Source organism: Psammomys obesus, unplaced genomic scaffold (assembly GCF_907164565.1).
Source record: "Psammomys obesus unplaced genomic scaffold, mPsaObe1.curated_primary_1811, whole genome shotgun sequence".
NCBI lineage: Eukaryota > Metazoa > Chordata > Mammalia > Rodentia > Muridae > Psammomys > Psammomys obesus.
Genome location: NW_026596109.1, coordinates 12,810,915 through 12,833,192, shown reverse-complemented (window position 1 = coordinate 12,833,192; position 22,278 = coordinate 12,810,915). Strand labels below are relative to the sequence as shown.

General features: G+C 36.6%; 1 protein-coding gene across 2 annotated transcripts in view; it reads right to left on the bottom strand.

The window, feature by feature from the left end:
- The window catches only part of Agbl4 (AGBL carboxypeptidase 4), a 1,202,140-nt gene extending 1,180,615 nt beyond the window's left edge, over positions 1–21,525 (bottom strand). For both annotated transcript variants that reach the window (XM_055628940.1, XM_055628941.1), the window contains exon 1: positions 21,354–21,525. In XM_055628940.1, the coding sequence (XP_055484915.1) occupies positions 21,354–21,387 (34 nt within the window). In that variant the 5' untranslated portion in view covers positions 21,388–21,525. The remainder of the gene's footprint in view (positions 1–21,353) is intronic.
- Positions 21,526–22,278: the final 753 nt, after the last annotated feature.

Below are 22,278 nucleotides of genomic sequence, written 5' to 3'. Positions count from 1 at the left end.
AAGAAAGAAAGAAAGAAAGAAAGAAAGAAAGAAAGAAAGAAAGAAAGAAAGAAAGAAAGAAAGAAAGAAAGAAAGAAAGAAAGAAAGAGCATGTTAAGTAGTGAGAGCAACTATATAACTTTCTAATTAATTACTAGTCATATGTTTTAGTATATTGTAAATGAAAGATAATTAAAAGCTTCAAAATCATATTTTATGACATACTTTAAAATTATAAAGCCAATATTAACAATATTAATAAAAGAATATTATCATATTCTAGCACTACAATAGGCATTAGGAAAATAGAGATAACATACTCAAATCATTTGACTTCAATAGGAAGATCCCAAACTAATGAGAGAATTAGGAAAAGTGAAAATTATATTATCATAAGTGCTGTTACAGTTATAAAAATGGATGAAGTACTATAAAAGCATGAAGGATTATTACTAGTACAGGGAAAGTATCAAGATAAGCTCTGAAGAATAAGTTACCAAAAAATTCAAGTCCCTAGAAAAATGCTGAAAGGCTTGAAAATGCAATGCCTTATGTATAGAAATGATACAATGTGTATACATCCTTTGATAGATGATTGTGCTTAAGAGGTATGAAAATGGTGCCACATCCTGGAAATACATTCTATGAAATGGTGCATGTTAACATGCTGAGATGCATTAAGCAAAATAATTCCAAAAGAGTAACTTTTAGAAATACACCCTTCTAACTACCGTGTGGACATTATATAGAACATGCAATGATCAGGCATTACCCAGAAAAATGATGACTGTCTACACTAGCTCTGGCTACAAAGACAGAGAAATTTGGCATAAGAAATATTCTTATTTTTATAAAGTTGATATTAGACAAGTTTTAAATAAGTGAATAAGTAGGTAACTATTACAAAAATCCATGACTTTTTTACTTAAAATGTTTTTTCAATATATTTTGATCATATTCCTTTCCCTGTCACTCCTTCCAAATACTCCCCACCCAACTTTACCATATGTACATATAAATGGATGTATGTGTGTGTGTCAGAAAACAAAAAGAAATAAAAAGCTAAAAAAAAATCAGTAAGACAAAAAGTATAAAAACGAAGAAAATTAAACAACAACAACAAAATAATAATGGAGTCCTGTTGGTATAATGTTTTTGTGGAATATATACAATTTACCCTTGTTTATTCAGATGCTGATTTCTCTACCCCACTATCTGGTTTCAATCCAGACAATGCATTGTGATGTTTATTCTAAGCATCACCTGTCTCATGTTTGTATGAACATGCCACCAATTTTTTCTGTATTTTCAATAAAACAACCCGCCGGTGCTGTGCAATGGAGAGAATATGGTGGAACATTCTGGTCTGGAGGGGAGGAGAAAGAATCGAGTCAGGAATTGGAGAGCAGATATCAGCAGTGCAGGACAGGGAAACATGAGGAGAGATGAACAGGACCTAAGATATGACTAAAAGCAAGTATAATGTGGGAAATCCAAATAGAAAGAAACTATGCAGGCTTGGAGGTTTAGGATGGAGTAACAAACTATTGCCCAGCATTAGGTTAATGAAATTGCCCAGATCTAGGTTAATTAAATAAATCCTAGTCTCTGTGTGGTGATTTGGGTATACAGCTGGTCTAGGAATAACCACTGTTTAATTAAAATATATCAATATTAAACTTTAACAATCAACAACAGAGTCCCATTTGGGTTAGCCAAATACTCCTAGACATGGGGCCTGCACTGGAGTGTTGTTGATAAACCCAGTGACAATCCATTGAAGAAAACTGTTTTTCTCTTTCCCAGCAGGTATCAACTGTAAACAGATTCTTGGTTAGGGTAGGGTTCCCTCCCCTTCTCAGTGCTGGGGTTAGAACTTATGACAACAAGTCTTCAGCATGGTGTCACAGCCTCTGTGAATTCAAATGAATACCAGTCCTCTAGTGTCTGAAAGACACTGCTCCTTAGAGTCATATAACACCCCTAAAAACTTAACAAACTTTTCACCTCCCCTTCTGCATAGATCCTTGAGCCTACAGGGAAGGGGTTTGATGAAGACCTCGTATTTAGGTCTGAGTGCCCAAAAGTTTTACTCTGCCTATTGTTCAGTTGTGGATCTGTTAAGTGCCATCAACTGCAAGAAGCTCCTTTGATGAAGGTTGAGAAATGTTTTATCTATGGGTATAGAAACATGTCATTAGGATTCATTTTTACTGCTCTGTTCCCAATAGTAGTATGTTTTCCTCTGGGGGCCATGAACCATCTAGTTTCTGGTTCTTGGCCACTTGAGAAGTATCAGGTATGGATTGCATCTCATAAAATGTGCCTTAAATCCATTTTTGAAGTAGTTGGTTCTTCTCTTCCCTTAACATTTCTGATGCTATTGTATCTTGTCTCTGTTGTGGGTTATAGGGTCTGTAGCTGGGTGATACTGATGAATACTCTTCTCCTCTGGTTGTGTGCAAAGTTCTTTCTAGAATCAGAAATATCAGTCAGTAGTGGTGCAGCTTCTAGCTGCACACAAATCAATTTCTCTATTTGATGACATAAGTAAGTAGTGTCTTCAGCAGCAGGGCCTTACCATCAATCAGGTTGTGGAGAGCAACCAATAGCCTTGTCAATAACTTGTTTCGGGGTTGTCTAAACCCCTTTGGCCAAAACCTTAAAATATGTATCCAATCCGACTACTGGAGATTTTATTTGATGGCATGTCTCGCTGGGGCATTACTTCCCCCATTACATGGTAGTTCTATTTAAATTCCTTTAATATAGGTATGTCTTTTAGGAAGCTTCTACATTAATAGTCTTCCAAATGGCTTTTCAAAAGGTCTTAGTGTCAGTTGCCTCTTAACATATACCCCCCAATTTTACCCTGCCCTCTCATTTCTCCCTATTTAATCCTCTTATTATCTCTATAATAATCTGCTTCCTCTTCTCCTCCCCTGGTTCCTTCCTAGCTATATAAGCTTTGTGGTTATTCTGGTAGAAACACATATATTTAAAGCTTGAATGTTAGCTTATCTGCACATAAGCTAAAACATGCAATATTTGCCTTTTGTGGTGTGCATTATTTCACTTAGGATGATTGTTTCCAGTTCCACACAACTGAAATTTTCATAATTCATATTTTAATAGCTTAGTAATATTCCACAAATGTGCCATATTTTCATCATCCATTCAACAGCTGATGCACAGACTGCTTCAAATATCTGGCTATTGTTAAGAGAGCAGCTATGAACATGGATGGAGAAGTATCTCTGTAGCAGAATGTGGAATCCTTTGAGTACTTTATCAAGTATGGTGCAGCTGGATCTTGTGGGTGATCCATTGCAGCTTGTTAAGGAACCTCTACACTGCTTTCCATAGGGGCTGTACTTGTTTGCACCCACCAGCAATGAATTAGTGTTTCCTTTACCCTTCATCTTTGCCAGCATGTGCTATCATTTGTTTTATTTACTTATGCCTTTAAATCTTGCTGATAATAACTACCTGAAAATGTTGATTGTGTTTTAAATTTTTTTAAATACATATGGTAGAATTAGTAAGTACTAAGTAGAAAATGTTTCCTCTAAAGTATTATATAAAAGTAGGACAGCATGGTCTCTTTAGAGCAATAGATAAGTTTTGAATGCTATAAAGTCAGGGGGAGTAATAGTTGCAATTAGGAGCTGTGATAATCACTGACTAAAATGAATTCTCCCAGTCAGTTCCTAAGCTATAATGTGATAGTAAGCTAATTTTGAACTACATAATTTCATAAAACTATTCATCTTTACAGCAGAGACTGTTATTTGCCTTTTGGATTTGTCCTCACACAAAATAAACAGGATTGACTAAATGTGAATATGCCACAGAAATTCACAATGTGTGTTTCATTTTTTTTCAACAGAATTAATAACATCTTTGATCATTTTGTGTATGTTCCATATGTTTTATATGTATAATGTCATTATATGTATAATTCTTATAAAGAACATTATAGAGTAGCATTCTCTTCATTTCATTGGAAGAAAAAAAAACAAAGCCAGAGAAGTTATTAACAATCCCAAGATCACACACCCATTATATAAGAGAGCCAAGATCTGATGTGAAAAATCACCATCTAGTAGTGATTCCAATAGCTTCCACCAACCCTTAAAACACCTTCACATGAATTGGAAAGAGTTGTCTCCCTCTTTCTCTCTTTTTAAATAAAGCATTTAATTGGGGCTGGCTTACCGTTTCAGAGGATCAGGTCATTATCATCATGGCAGGATGCATGGCAGCAGGTAAGCAGGCAGGCAGAGAGACAGAGAAACACTGGGCCTCCAGTGAGCTTTGGAAACCTCAAAGCTCCTCCCTTTTTCAACAAGGCCACACCTCCTAATCTTCCAAAACAGTACATGGATTTAGGACTGAGCATGTAAATATATGAGCCTACAGAGTCATTCCCATTCAAACCACACTTCTCAGCTTTTTTTATTTTCTGCCATTGGAGGTGGTTCCTGTTAGCAGGCTAATAATGGAGATTCTAGGGGTTCTGTGGAAAAGATAGCACAGATACTGTTGGACTGAAGTTTAGGAGAGTGCCCTTCTTCTATCAGGTTGCTCTCTGCTGATATCAGTTTAGTGAACAGCTTTACTAATTACTGAGATCCAGAGGGAGTGTGTTGAAGAGAATGCAGAGGCAAAGACTTGGCTCCAATTAATGAGCGGAATAGCACTCACCAATGGCTCCGCCTCTGAGGGAGTAAAATCATTGATTTTGGTAAAAGATATTTCTTACAATGTTTTTCCACAGGTGTTAGTGAGGGAAAATGAGAGGAATACTTTTACAGACTGAAAATATAAATTACTTTATCAAGTCGTTGCTGTGTAGTTAATCCTTTAGGCATCAGATCAAAGCAAATCAAAACTACACTGAGGTTCTATCTCAGGAGTTCAGAATGACTACCACCAAGAAACTAAAAACAGCAAATGCTGGCAAGGATAAGGTGGGGGGGGACAACCTATGCACTGTTGGTGAGACTGTAAATTTATCTGGCACTGTAGAAAACAGAATGGAGGTTCTTCCAAAAATTAAAAATAGAATTACCTTATGGGATTCAGGCAGTCCTGATGGCACCTGATAGGCTAGGGCCAGACCATAGGGGAGGAGGACCTCTCCTATCAGTGGACTAGGGGAGAGAAATAGGTGAGAAAGAGGGAGGGACAAGAGATGATGAGGAAGGGGGCTATAACCAGTATACAAAGTGAATAAATTGTAAACAACAACAACAATAATAATAAAGGAAGGAGAGAGAGGCAGGACTTCCAGGCAGAGATAGGAACTTTGGGAAAGAATCTGGCATAGGAAGAGCCACCAGCAAGGCATGGAGGAAGAAACAGGTGCCAGGACTAAAACTGAGAGGTAATGAGCCACATGGCAGAAGGAGTTGTCCCTTTGAATGAGCACAGCCATGTACAAAGGTACACACTTGGAAAGACAAGCATAGGCTAGATTTCAACCTGGACACAGTCCTTGTTGGCAGTTCTTCATAAGTAGCCCATCTATGAGCAGCAGCTCAGGTGTGCCAGACCAGAAAGCACAATGACATTTCACCCACTCACTTGGAACTTTGCTGCTTGGTACCTGTGGCTATTTAAATATAAAAGTCAGTCCCTTTATAACAGAGGTCACTCTCCAAGATCTCATCAGCACTTGGCTAACTGCTACCATACTAGACAATACAGATATTATCAACATAACAGAAAAGTTATTTGACCAGTAATGATCTAGAATAAACAAGTAAGGGTATTTACGTTACATACATGTGCTTTACATACAGAAACATCCACACAATGCTATATTTTCAGACACAGTGTTTTAAAGAAACCTAATAATATGTAAAAGACTATCTCAATTATCCACAATCAGATCTCAAGATCCTGAGGGCATTATTGACAGTATAGAAAATATCTGAATAATATGAGGATACTTATGATACTTTAACATGATTGTATTGAAATTTTAGTGGATCTCTCTGGGCTTGGAGAAAACAAAACAAAACATATAAAAATAATGGAAAGTAAAAATACTCAAAATGAGTAGAACAAAATTTTATTGAAAAAAGATAATTTTCTTGTATTATTATGTTGCTAATTTTTATGCATTATATCCTTTGCAAAAATATGACTTATGAAGGCATTGCAAGTGGGCTTTGTAAAATACATTCTTGACATTTCACTGAGCTCTTAAAAAAGATTATTAGGTAAGAGAACCATGGAACATTGACGAAATTTATTCCTTTCAATTTACTGTTCCACAATAGCAGAAATATGTTCTTAAGTTAGAGGAATGTCAATGAGAAGAAAGAGAATGGAGTTTGAGTGGAGAAAGGGACTGATAGGAAAATATTCATATCTATGTATAACAAAATCAAGCCACCTATAAAAGGTCACAAATAAGAAGTACAAATATATGAAGAAAACAGATTTTAAGAAATTTTAACAATGATATTTCTGCATAATTTGAACAACTCTAATGCTGTACATAAAGACAAATTTAAGAGTTTCAAAGCAAATAATGTCAGAATGCAGAATTTATTTTCATGTATAGAATTATATCTTCTTAGTAGGCATGGTTGTTCATGCCTATAACACCAGGATTTAGGAAGTAGAGGCAGAAAGATCAGGAACTCAAAGCTACCCTCCATTACAAAGTGAATTTGAAGACTGAGAAATAAGACCTTTGTCTCAAAACAAAACAACAGCTAACTAACCAGAAAAGAAACATACCTTCTTTAGGGAATAAGTGGCAAATGCAATGAGCATTATTTCAGTATTGTGCTTTTTAGAATCTAAGAATAAAGAAACACTTGGAACATGAATTTGTTATCGATCTAGAATTCTGTTTCATTTCTACTTTGTTCTCATGATGCTATGATATGCCATTGTTTTCTGAAAATGGTTTTCATGACCGTAATAGAGTATCTCCTGAGGTAAAGTAACAGGTTTCCTCCTAGAAGGAAGTAACATGTGTGCTGATGGAGTTCATTCAGAAAGGAGTTCACACTTACTCCCACCACCCTCTCCAAGACCCACCTCCTCATTGAATTCTTTTGACATTTTTATTTTTAAATGCATATGCTTTAAAGTTTTAAAAGAAAAATACTGGAAGATGATAAAAGAATAAAATTCACAAAAAAATTAGAAATAAATAAGTATACAAGAAAAATTATAACATTTAAACCTGCAAAGGACCCTACATGATATACTATGTATATTTTTAATAAAAATATTCCATATCTCAGAGATTCCAAAGATACCAAATGATATTGCTGTTGCTATAGAAACTATTCTCTTTTAATGAATCGCAGATTAAATAACTGCATAAAACAAATTCAAATTTGAAATGCAATTACTATTCTAAAGCATATTTACATATTTGATTTTATACTGGTTACAGAAAATAAGATAAAATATTAGGAATACCTTTTACATGTGCAAAAAAACCCACTGGCAGTTATAAATTTAATTGCAGCTCTGCTCTTAAATACAATAGTGTTGGGTATAATAAAATTGTGTCTTATAAGAAAAACTTATACAAACTCTACCACTTTCTTGCTGCTTGCAAAAGCACTAATTTGTATGCAGTGAAACATTCCTGCAAATTTACCATCTTGCATAAATGGTGCAAATTCAGAGCAAGCATAAAAGACTCCCTAAAGGTTTGCACATATCAGATCAATATTCAAGAAGTGGATAACAAATAACTTACAAAATTCACAGCAACTGACTTTAAATAATGAAAAAGAATATACTTTGTCTAAAAGTGTAAAACTTTCTCCTAGTCTGTACAGCTAAGGTTAAGAATCACTCCTGGGGCTGCACGGTCCACTCACATCACTGGCCATATTGAGTCAAACAGACCAAGCTTCAAATCCCAGCTCTAAGGTTATGCCATCACAAGCTACATACTTAACCTCTCTAAACCTAAAAACAAAGATGACACTTGCCTTACAGAAAGATTAACAGTATTTTGTGGACGATGCCTTGACACAGTTTCTGCATATATTTGGTGTTCACCACTTGATAGTGTCTATTACTATGATGATGACAATGACAGCAGCAGCAGCTATTAGGGCCATTGTTGCTACTAGTGATACTACTACAAGTATCATAACAAAATAAAGCCATAACAACATTTTATTTTTATTTTATTCAGTCTTTTAATGGTTAAATCTAAAAGCAAGGGAAGTAGTGCTGGATGTGTCTGCCTCTTGAATCGAATTGGCTGGAATCTGGCTGCAAAACAAACCTACTTGGGCTTCCTTCAGCCTTCATCTCATCTGATGCCACAGTTTGACGAAGACAAAAGGCTTCATTCTGGAAAGGTTTTCAAAACTGAAGCAACTAACGTTAACGCTAGACTTAACTCAATACACACATAGATCTTTTGACAATGTTTTCCGTGATTTGTAACTTACCTTTATAAACATATATGTGTGTTTATCACACATTTCCAATCCTTGTCTTGACTCTAGTTAATTTCTCAACACTAATCATTGTAAAATAGACACTGTCTCTATTTATTCCTGTACCTCTTCATCTATTTCCCATGATCTACATCTTTAGTTCAAGCTGTCATTTTTCCTGCAGACATAGTTCTTCTGACTACCATGCTCGAAAAGCCAATTGTAAGTCAGTTAGCACCACTTAGCACAAAAAATCTACAGTGCCAGATGGACTTGGCATTGCACTTCCTTTTTCTTGAGTCCAGTATCATGATCCATGGTCCATCTGAAGAAAATTTTCTTTGCATCAAGATAAAATGTGCCATCTTTTCTCACCCCTGATACCTGCTTTAAACTGTACCATATTTTGTTTCACCTCATTTTTAAAAATTATTTCTGCTGTTTTACTTTTCTGACTATTTTAATTGGTTTTCTATTTTTTTTACTTGATAAGTAAACAGTAAAGCTTCAGTCTACCTAGCCATGCACTGCAAATAAATAGTTAAAAGTACTGGATTTTCTTTATAAATACTCTTCCAAGAATGTACTATTGATACCCTACTGCTTTAATCTAAGCTAGCCAATGTCTAAACTTGCGGATTGACAGTCACCTTCTGTTTCCCTTACTGTCTTCTAAAATTCGGTCCAGTTTCTCTCTCTGCATATTCTCCTCATTTTTTTGGTTTATATCCCTAAGCACCTTTTGAAAAAGGAAGTCTCAAAATACACATTATAATTTCCTGTGTGCCTGAAAATAACTTTAACCCATACTCATATTTCACTGAAAATGTTGCTGGGCATAAAATTTTAATGTACATATAATTTCTTTGGGAATTTTGGAGTACTATTCCACTGTTTTCCAGCCTAATTATATATGTCTATACACACTAAAATTCTACACTTACAGAGAAGTTCCTTATTTCACATTCTTCAGCCCCTGTAACTACCATTCTACTTTCATTTTGATTAACTATTTTACATTTCTCATATAAAATTATGTAAAATTGTCATTTATGACTGGCTTATTTCATTTAACATTCTTTCTTCAAGATACACCCAGGTTATATAGCATGTGATAGGATATTTCAAGACTGAACAGCATTCCATGGTATATGATAATACTAAAATGCCACATTGCACTCATCAACCAATGGATATTGAGGTTGTTTCCACATACTTGCCACTGTGAATAATGCTGCTTTAAACAAGTGTGCAAATCTCTTCCAGATCCTGCTTTTTATTCTTTTATGCATATAAATATCAAAATAGTAGAAAAAAACGGTTAGCCTTGCTGGGCATATATGTATAATTGCAGCACCCAGAAAGCTGACACAGAAGGACTGTTATAAATTCAGGGCTAACCTGCACTACAAAGTGTCTCAAAAACAATCACACACACACACACACACACACACACACACACACACACACACACCACCTCTCTCCTTAACTAAATTACAAAACGAACTGAAATTCTTCATGTCTTTTGCTTAACACTCTACTCAACACCATTACACATTAATTGTTCAAATTAAGAAACTGTTCTCAGGTGTACACTGTATTTATGCTAGTATGATCAAGTTTTAGGGTTTTCAAATGATGCAGTGTTGGTCCTATAACAGGCCTCTTTATGTCAGATGTATGTGTCATTGTAATTACTTTAATTAAGTATCACACAAATAACTATTGTATTACAAATATAAAAGAAGACCATGTAAAGAGAAACAAAGTTGAATGTTTGTAGAAACACAAAAATGTGAAGTGATAGATAGATAGATAGATAGATAGATAGATAGATAGATAGATAGAACCCTTGTTGGATAAAGCAGAGATAGCTGTGAAACACTTAAAAACTATAGCAAGCTAACATTGTGTATATAACTTTCTTGAAATTACTTAAATTTCAATTTTTACTCAACTTTAAAAAATCTGAAAATGTAGACAATCATTGTTTATAATTTATACCAAAAAACATGGAATTCTAATAATGAGAACACAAAAAAGAAACTTTTAGCCCTCTATCTAAAAATAAAGAGAATGAATATATATTCACATACATTAAGTTGTATATAGGTACTATGTTTATGATTCACTGTTTTAACTAACTTTTCCAATTATCTGACCACATGTTTATTGACATTACTATAGAAAAAATATTTTACTCTATTTCCACTGTAAAATATTTAAAACAGTTCACATATATAGACAGAATACATGTGTATATATACACAGCTATATATATATATATGCATAAACAATGAATTTATATATATATACATATATCTATATATCCATAAACAATGGATATATATACCCTGGTTCAATACCAGCTCAATAATAATTGGCTAACCAGTTAAATATTTAAAAATTTCTCTCCTTTATTTTTTCTCATAAATATAATAATACTGTTTGTATGGGAGGCTTGTGCCAAACATGTAATAAATTTGTGCTGTTATAATGAAGTAAGCTTTTACGACCAGTTCCCTAGTAAGGAAAAATTCTGTCATAATCATAAATTAAGAAATGGATTCTGATATAAAGAACTGAAGAAGTTAAATACCAACAAACCATGTAATTCAGTTAAAAAATGGAGTACAAAGCTAAAAAGAGAATTATCAACAGAGGAATATCAAATGGCAGAGAAATACTATGGCAGCTCAGTATCCAACTGGGTTCCCTAGTGAGGGGAACAGGGATTGTCCATGACATGAACTCAGTGACTGGATCTTTGACCACCTCCCCCTGAGGGGGGAACAGCCTTACCAGGCCACAGAGGAAGACATTGCAGCCAGTCCTGATGAGCCCTGATAAGCTAAGGTCAGATGGAAGAGGAGGAAGAACTCCCCTATCAGTGGAGTTGGAGAGGGGCATGGAAGGAGATGAGAGAGGGAGGGTAGGATTGGGAGAGAATGAAGGAGGGGGCTACAGCTGGGATACAAAGTGAATAAACTGTAATTAATATAAAAAATAAAATTTAATTAAATTTAAAAAATAAATGCTCAATGTCCTTAGTCATTCGGAAAATGCAAATCAAAAATGACCCTGAGATTTCACCTCACACCCATCAGAATGGCTAAGAGCAAAATATCAAGGTATGATGCATGCTGGAGAGGTTGAAGAGAAAGGGGAACTCTCCTCCATTGCTGCTGGGAGTGTAAACTTGTACACCACTTTGAAAATCAATCTGGTGCTCTCTCAGAAAACTGGTAATAGCACTACCTCAAGATCCAGCTATACCACTCCTAGGCATATACCCAAAAGATGACACACCATTCCATAAGGACACTTGCTCAACTGTGTTCATAGTAGGTTTATTTGTGATAGCCAAAATCTGGAAAAAAACAAGATGTCCCTCAACTGAAGAATAGATACAGAAATTGTGTTACATCTACACAATGGAATACTACTCAGCTATTAAAAACAAGGAAATCATGAAATTTTCAGACAAATAGATGGAACCAGAAGAGATCATCCTGAGTGAGATAACCTAGAAACAGAAAGACAGGCATGATATACACTCAGTTACAAGTGGTATCTTAGCCGTATAATATAGGACAGCCATCTACAAACCTAAAGAAGCTAAACACTAAGGAGGACCTTAGGGAGGATGCTTAAATCTAATTCAGAATGGCAAACAGGATAGACACCAGAAACGATGGAAGAGAGGAAACAGGATAGGAGTCTACTACAGAGGGACATCTGAAAGGATTCACCTAATAGGGGATCAAAGCAGATGTTGAGACCAACAAGGAGACCAACAAAACTAAAAGATCTGAGCCCAGGTTGTCCTGCAGAGACTGATACACCAAGGAGGACCATGCATGGAGAGGATCTAGAGCCCCTGCTCAGATGTGGCCAATTGGCAGCTCAGTCTCCATGTGGTTCTCTGAGTGAGAGGAGTAGTGGCTGCCTCTATCATGAACTCAGTTGGCTGCTCTCTGATCACCAGCCCCTGATGATGCAGTCTTGCCAGGACACGAGGAAGAGGATCCAGGTAGTCCTCATGAAACTTAACACTTATGGACACCTGATTTTTGACAAAGATGCCAAAACCATACAATGAAAAAAAAAAAAAGATAGCATATACAACAAATGGTGCTGGTCTAACTGGATGTCTACATGTAGAAAAATGCAAATAGATCCATACTTATCACCCTGCACAAAACTAAAGTCCAAGTGGATCAAAGACCTCAACATAAAACCAGATACATTAAATCGGTTAGAAGAAAAAGGGGGAAAGAGCTTTGAACTCATTGGCACAGGAGACAACTTCCTGAACAGAACACCAACATCACAGGCTCTAAGATCAACAATCAACAAATGGGACCTCATGAAATTGAAAAGCTTCTGTAAAGCAAAGAACACTGTCATCAAAACAAAACGACTGCCTACAGATTGGGAAAGAATCTTCATCAACCCTATATCGGACAGAGGGCTAATATCCAGTATATATAAAGAACTCAAGAAGTTAAACAGCAACAAATCAAGTAATCCAATTTAAAAATGGGGTACAGAACTAAACAGAGAATTCTCAATAGAGGAATATCGAATGGCAGTGAAACACTTAAAGAAATGTTCAACGTCCTTAGTCATCAGGGAAATGCAAATCAAAACAACCCTGAGATTTCACCTTACACCCATCAGAATGGCTAAGATGAATAACTCAAGTGACAATACATGCTGGAGAGGATGTGGAGAAAGGAGAACCCTCCTCCAATGCTGTTGGAAATGTAAACTTGTACAGCCACTCTGGAAATCAATCTGGCACTTTCTCAGACAATTAGGAATAGTGCTTCCTCAAGATCCAAGTATACCACTCCTAGGCATATATCCAAAAGATGCTCAAGTATACAACAAGAACATCTGCTGTGTTCCTTTCTTTAAGGCCTGTGTTTTCTTCCTGCTTTTCATTTTAAGTTGCTTTTTGAGTATCTGTTTTTACTTCCAGAAACTCAACTCCATGAATGAATGTAATATGTCCTTGGTTCATTTAATAAAAACAGTTGTAACCTGATGTATTTTACAATAATTAAAATCAACTCTTTTGTTGATCTTTGCAGATATTTTTTCTTTTACAGATGAGTACTTTAGGTTTAAAGGACAGTCATTTGCTCCTCCCTAGTAGATTGTAAGATTCTTATTAAAAGAACCTTTTACTCAAAGCTTAATAAATTAATTTACTCCTCTATTAAAATATTCCAGAAATTATAGGAGACAGGAGAGCTGTGTGAGAAAAATAAATAGTTTTGTGGTTTCTCCTGTGTGCAGTGATGTTTAATATCCATTTAGTAGCATAGGTTCAATTACTGTCTCAATTTTTATCAGCTAACAAGCTCACTTCTTTTCAGCACATCATAGAAAATTAAGAACAGATATCTTCTTACAATTTTAGAAATTGGTCAAATTCATCCAAAACTTACATCAGTGATGTGACTGTCTCTACTTAGACACTTAAAGGAGTATTATAATTTCTCCTTGGTCTAAAACAAAATACTTTGCTTAGCTGGTTTTAAACATTTAATAAATACATGCCTTGAAAAGAGCATAGACTGGCCCTAGGAGTGAGGTAGCAGAGTAGCACAGGGCCAGAAATGTGTATAGGTCTGAGAAAAACCCCAGGACAAGACTGGGGATCCCAAGGCAGTATGGAAAATTAGAAAGCAGATAACTGGAAGCAAGGCTCAAGAGGAATCTATGTACGAAGCGGGGTTCCAGCTCATAACAATTTCTGGTAAGTTGTGGAATCTCTGGAGCTGTATTCTTAATAACATAAGGGTGAAATAGTCTAACCAGCAGAAGTCTTCTACCAAGTGCAGAATCCAGCATATTGACTAACAGGACTCTAGGGCTACTCCTGTTGTCAAGCTTCATGGGACATGTAAGTCCAGAGCATAGCCTCTTTACTAGCAGCTACCACCAAGACTTTTATGAAACCACAACAATTATTACTACAGTGCACTTTCTCCCTGAACATGAGCCCAGTGAAGAAAGCCCTTCAGAAAAACTGTATGAAGAGTAGGGAAAGCCACAGGCCAGAAGACACACGCCCCAGCATGTGTGCAAAGCATAACAAAAAAGTGATAATTCCGCAAAACTTACAGCCACTCAGAACCAGAAAATGGAGATGAGGAAATTACTGAAAGCTTGGAATATTTTGAGTGCTGAATTCTTAAAAATATTCAAAGAACAAGTAGAAGACTAAAAGAAACATATAGGGAAATACAAAACATAAGAAATAAATTTAGTAAACAATTCTGAACACACACAGAGAGTTACCAAATGTGGATGAAAGAAACAGTAGAAGAAGACAACTACAAATACAGAAAATAGCAAGAAATAATAAAAATCAGGACTTTCTGCTTCCTAGCTGGCCATTATTTAACCTACTCTGCCTGGTTTTTCCCACTAAAAAAAAAAGTGAACCTTCTGAAGCCTTAACACGAAATAAGCCCTTCTTCCCTTTAGTTATCCCGGTCAGTTACCTTGGTAATAGTGAAAAAGTAACCAATGTGAAGGTTACATTTGTTTTATTCTTTTAGCTACTTTTCTAATTTCTGTCAAGATCTAGGCTAATTGTAGTATTGATGACACTGGCAGACTTTAAATTATTTATGATCTGTCAATGTCTTAATCAGATAGCCTCGAGTAAATAGACAAGCCACATAAATACAGGAGTCTCACATACTTCATTGTAAAAAGAATATGATAATGATTTCAATAATGCTGATGATGATGACAACTTTATCACCACGGATATTAAATAAGTTTTAGAATTCTGTAGGACAAGCAGACATTTCACACAACAACTTTTGCACTAATGTAAATAATGCATATAAACATTATGAGAATATTTAAAGTGTTATAAAATTAATACTATTGTAATCATTAACATACCACATAAATATCTTATGCAAAGTCTTCACTAACTGAAAAATTATCCTAATACATTCATTACAGGAATAAATAACATAGTATCTGGGAATAATTTTTGACCAAAGCAGGATTTCAATAAATGTTGAAAAATGGAAAACCGGAATTCTCAATGAAGCCTCAGTGACTTGATATAATATCTATTCAGACTACTGTTTGTCTATAATATTCACATATAATATCATTTATAACACAGAATATTGTACTGTATATTAAAATTATCAATTATTCATGTTTTGAGACCAAAGACCCTCATATAATGTAATTAGAACCAATAAAATGTGAGTTACCCATGTAGTACATTACTTTTAGTATATATTAACACATTAATATATAGTATATTATATATATTTATACAATTTTAATATATGTATACAACAAAATTATTTACAAATATGAGCATATTATAATATTAATAACATTCAGGTTTTTGATCAAAAACCAGGAAATCATGAAACTCGCAGGCAAATGATGGGATATAGAGAAGATCATTCTGAGTGAGGTATCCCAAAGGGAGAAAGACACACACGGTATTTACTCACTTATATAGACCTATAAGATATGATAATCATAATGAAATCTATACACCTAAAGAAGATAAACAAGAAAGAAGACCTGGGGTAAGATGATTAATCCTCACTTAGAAAGACAAATGGGATGGACATTGGATATAGGAGAAAACAAGTAACAGGACAGGAGCCTACCACAGAGGGCCTCTGAAAGACTCTACCTAGCAGTGTATCAAAGCAGATACTAAGACTCATAACCAAACCTTCAGCAGAGTGCAGGAAATCATATGAAAGAAGGGGGAGTTAGTATGACCTGGGGAGGACAGGAGCTCCACAAGGACCAAATATATCTAGGCACAGGGGTCTTTTCTGAGACTGATACTCCACCAATGACCATGTATGGATATAACCTAGAACCTCTGCTCAGATGTAGCCTGTGGTAGCTCAGTAACCCTAGTAAGGAGAACAGGGACTATTTCTGACAGGAACTCAATGCAGGCTCTTTGACTCCCCCCCCCCCAAGGGAGGAGCAGTGCTGCTAGAACACAAAGGAGGACTTTGCAGCCAGTCTTGAAGATATCTGATAAAACAGGGTCAGATGAAAGGGGAGGAGGTCCTCCCCAATCAGTGGACTTGGAAAGGGGCAGGGAGGAGATGAGGGAGGGAGGGTGGAATTGGGAAAGAATGAGGGAGCAGGATACAGCTGCTATACAGAGTTAATAAAATGTAACTAATAATAAAAATAAAAATAAAAAATAAAAACATATTCAGGTTTTATAAAAATTTCTTCATATATCGATTTTTCAAAATATTTAAATAAATACTGATTTTATATCTAATTTAATCTTTAGATAGCATATGTCCATACTTATACATTCAACTTCACAGACTTTTATTGGTGTATTTCCTGTTGAAGCTCTCTTTCAGAGTCAGAGTTCACATTTCTAAAAGCACCGTAACCATGTCCATACATCTACCTCATTTTTTCCTGAAATTTTAAGTGCCTAAAATAAATCTATCCTTTCTACAATGGAAACATTTCCACACATATTCTACTATTTCCTGTCAATGAAAGCTGAAGTTTAATCATATGTCACTTTTAATGTTTTTTCTTCTGCATCTTTTGAAAGATACGCACAAGGTCACAGAGAAGTCCTCTGGGGTTAGCTAGAGCTTGGACACTCTTTTTGTTCATCAGCTATGTGAGCTTAAGTAAGTTACCATACCATTCCAAACTTAAGTCACATGTCTAAAAATTACAGAAATCAAACAAACTATCCTTACAGAATTTTTGAAGCCTAAAAGCAAGCTATACAAGGTACTTAAGAAATTGTGGACATTCAGACATGCTGGCAAAGCAACTTCTCTTTCTTCATCACAGTCATCAAAAGCTACAGATACTTTCTTCGAAAATGCCCTCATCATTTCCCTATTCCAGGTCCTCTCGTTTAAATCTTCCGATTTCAGGTATCATTTAATCCATGACCAAAAAGCAGCCAAATTTTTCAGTAGCTATCTTTATTATTATTTTGTTCACTTAACATCCTAGTTGTAGCCCCATCCCTCCTCCTCTCACAGTCCCAACTTTCATCCTTCCCCTCCCCTACCCCGCTTGTCTATTCTTCAGAAAAGGGGAGCTCCTTTTCCCATCCAACCCAGCTCATCAAGCTGCATCAGGACCGAACATTGTTACGGTTTCCTTTCTATTGCTATGATAAAAGATTCTGACCAAAAACATCTGAGGGGAGTAAAGGATTTATTTGGCTTATGCTTTTGGGACACAATCTACCATTTAGGAAAGTCAAGCTGAAACTTGAAGCAGAAACTATGAAAGAAAACTACTGTCTGGATTACAGACATACTTAGCATGCTTTCTTACACAGCTGTGGACCACCTGCTGAGGGAATGGTGCTACCCACACTAGTTTGGACCTATAATATTAGCAATCCAGGAAATCCTTAACAAGGCCCATAAGTCAATCTAATCTGGGCAATCTTTCAATTGAGACTGGCTTCTCAGAGACTCTGAGCTATAACAAGTTTACAGTTGAGGCTAACTAGGACAAATAGGTACAACTAAGAGAAGTTAACTGACCCTTTATTTTACTTATAAATCCAATTGAAAAATACTAAAAGCCTTAAGTTACCTCAGAAAGTGACAGTTTACTTATATTTACTTTCCCAAGAGTCTATCCTAGTTCTGACCAAAGAGACTATCCATAGTACGGTTTAATAATGATGAACTAGGGAAAATAATGGACATGGGAAAGCCTAATACAGTCCTCTTAACTTCATGCTACTGCTCTTTTGTTTTACTAAAATGATATACACTAAAGGAAGGAAAGAGCCTCAGTGTTTATATTCCTACTTTCTTTTATGGTTCTAAATTTATTGGTAATTGCAACTTATCAATAAGTGCAATTGTAAAAACATATCTTGGGTATTGTGAAGGGAGCGAGATATATTTGGGTAATGATCATTTTGGCTTAAAAGTTTTCTCTTTCTTCCAGAGTGAACTACAGCATCTTTCTTGCTCCCACAGATCATAAAAGAGTAATGCAGGATTCAAACATCTATGAGGTCACTGCTTGTATAAATGCTATATAATATATAAATATATATTTCATTATAATTTCTATATAGGTTCTAAAGGAGTATTTTAAGAGCCTTATAATCTAGAATAACAGCTTGTGAATGAGTTACTCTAGGATTTGATGTATGATGGGTTGTATAAAGTGTTTTGATCATATCTCTTCTGCTCTCCCAACTCTTCCAAGATCCACCTCTCCTTACCCACCACCTAGCATTGTATCCTTTTCCCCCTATCAAGGCAAATTTGTGCTACTTCCATTGGGAAAAAAAACCCACTACTACTACTTTCCTATATGGACATAGTATTAAACCAGTGCCTAATGACATGCTCACATTATTTAGAAAATTCCTCATAGACACTTCTTGCCCAGATTATTCTAGAACCTAGAATCTAGATTTACATCAGATTAGCAATTAAAATTGACTACCTCACTTAGAAATCTGAATTAAGAAATAAATATTGAGAGGCATAATAAGCTAGTAGATAGGTAACCTGGATTTTCCATCATCAGTTTTCTCACATCAAAGTTACCTATGACCTCACTGTTGCTAAATCTACTTTCCCACTCCTCATTTCATATCCCTTGGCAGTATTTAGTCTTTTGAGGATTCTACTTATCTTGAAATACTCTTTGTTGTACTCTCTCTGGTTACACCTTCTCAGTCTCATTGGTAAGTACTAAAATATCTCAGATCACCCTGGGCCTTTTCTCCCTCTACACAATTTCATCCACATTCATAACATCACTATCACACTTCCAAAATCATTATCTCCATACACGTTGACGTATAAATTCAACTGCTTTGTCAATGTCTATACTTACTTGGGCGTCTTAAAGATTCCTCACACCTAGCCAAGACCTCTTCTAATGTTATCTTTATAGTGGCACAACTAACCATCATTTGCACGAGATAGAAAATTATTAATCACTGATATCTCATATTTCACTAAGTTATATCTATTTTACCGGCTGTGTCACGTTTTTACACCCCCACTATTTTCTCCTAACAGGTTCTCCTATATACACTCTTGTATTAATACTTCCTACTACAGCTAGAATTGTTTTTTTCAATTATTCTAATGATTCCATATTTCCACTTAAAACCCTCATGGTTTCCCATTAACCTTGGGAATTTTGAACAAAATTACATCTTAAAAGTGCTATAAGACCTGGCTTCAGCATTCCACCCCTCCCCTCCCATTGCACCATGAGCTCCACCTGCATTTGTCTTCTTTAGATGCTTACAAAGTACAGTAATACCTTCCTTGAGGTCTTTGTATGTGGGTTCTCTCTACCTAAACTTCTCTTTGCTCTCTTCACTTATAATCTCTATTATATTTCAGCTAAACTATCACTTCCAGTCAATCCAGTCATTTATTCATTGAAAACATAATTACACCAGATTTAGTTCAAGACCATGTGAGAGCAATAGGCAAAGCAAAACCATTTAGAGTTTATATATTAGTGGAAGGAGAGGGATAATTAATGACACTAATAACTTTGTTTACATAATAGATTCAAAAGGAATAAAAGACAAAAATGCCCAAATAGAATAAAAGGCAAAGAGTTTGCAGTGCCTAATTCAGTATCTGACATATAGTTAGCGTTTACTAAACATTTTAAGTGGATGAGTGAATAAAGGAATGTTCATGGTATACTATAAAATATCAACAACTGCAAAATGAATGGAGGAAAAATAGAGATGCCAATCAAAAAGAAATCATGAGAGGCCTTAACGGATAATAGTCTCTTGAACCATTCTTGATAATTTCAAGTAATTTATAGTTACAGTTTCTGTATTCCATTGCCTTAGAACATGCACGTGCACAAACAGGGTGAGGGGATCTGAAGTAATTTAAGTGAGCCACTCTATGATAGCTCATAATATCTAATTAACATGTACATAAGGTAACATATAGCCCACTTTTACTACCCACCGTTATCATATCCCAAACTCACTGATTTTCTATGCAAACACTGATATTATCCCTTACATTAAAATTTCAGCTGCTCAGTCTTTTGCCTGTTTTACAGAAAAATCTCTTATATACAAAGGACTCTTGCTTTCTTCTATTAGCCAGTAAGGAACTTTGATTACTAATTTTCTAAGTCCAACCAAACCCACAAGGATACCCTTAGAGACAGGAGCCTGGGTTTCCATTCCATTTGAGTCCCTGCTACTTAAGGTCATCTTATACTCACAGAAATATGGACATGTCACCCATTGTGATTTTGAATGACCTTCAAGATCCCAAATACACTCACCTTCTAGCCTCCTTTGGTAGACTCCAAACAGACTGGAGTTATTTGTGACCCTTCAAGTATCTTGTCTTTTTAGGGACTCAGGAAGATTTATAACTTTCTGTGTGACTACTTGGTGGCCCTTAGGACTTTAGAGTTCTCCTAAACACAAATATTCTGTATAAACTCCACTTCCATGGAGCCCATATAAACGTAATGTATCTATCTTCCACACTCTCCCCAGCTCCAGATCATATCCCACGAGGGAAGCCTTCCAAGCTACCACAAGACAGTGAACACCCTCTTTTTCCGGGATCTTGACTCAGCCCCCATCATAGGTGCCCCTCAAATTATGGGTCCTGTATCTTTTCTGCAAGCCCTTTCTGGGCCCATGCTCACTCAGTAATGTGCACTCTGCCCCCACAGTCCTCCATGAGCTGAACTTTGAAATGCCCTGCTGGCCACTCAGAGAGATACACAACTCCCTTGAACCCTGACCCTGAAGTAACAGTCTCACAGCAGTAGCCCACAGGACGCCTCCTCAGGGCTAGGGCCACGAAGAGTCCCCATCCCCTCAGGCCCAAGACCGGCGCATCAGCCTTCCCCTGCTCTACAGCCCTCACAGACCTGGCTCGGACGCCGTCTGGCTCCGCTCCGCCATTTTTGTTATCCGTCAGTCTGAGGCCACGCTAAAACCTCTGGGCAGTGGGGAGCAAGCGGTGAGATGCTGACTGACGCTCCCTCAGAAAGACGCGGCGCGACGGTTGCTAGGGAAACCGGCGGCCCTGGAGCGGCCGGCTAGGAGCAGGGGGCGGGGCCGAGGCGAGCGTGCAGCCGAGGCTCCGCCCCCCGCACGAGCGCGCCGCCTCCGAGCTCCCCGCCTGCGGGGACCAGACTTCTCCCGGCCTCTTCCCAGCCCTACCTCCTGCTCTGCAATCAAGCGTCCTGGGAACTGAGCATGCTCGGCCGCCTCTAGCTTGTCAAGGTTAGGTCGGCTCCTGCTGCCAGTCAAAACGCCTGGGTGGGTTGGCGTTTCTACAGTTAGTGACCAACTCCAGGTACTTGAGATAAGTTTCTTAATTTCCCAGCGCTTCTTCCCTTAATGGGTTCGCCTTCGTGGAGAAGCTGAGTGACCAGTATTCACCTTACACACATTGAGAACTAACAGCTTGCCTAGCACAATCAAACCACACAGAAGTCCTAAGGCTCCTGGCTCCTAGGCTCCTCTGCAAAACTGGGACACTCATCTCTTAATTTCCATCTGAATGGCTGTAGGTTGCTTAAATTAAATCTCATATTTCCTAGTTCTGTTGTACTGGGCCTGGCTAGCACACTGGGTTTGAGAAAAAAAAAAAAAAAAAAAAAAAGCCTTGATGCAGAAAAGAATTGAGACCACAAAGGTTTTTAAGTAAAATGCTGGCGATGTCCACACATGGTCATTCACCTACACTGAAGTGTGGGATAGGTTGGGGCACCACATGATTCTTTTACCGAAAGGTTTCTTAAGCATCAGGATTGGTTGGCTTAAAATGTATTGGTAGATACGAACAGA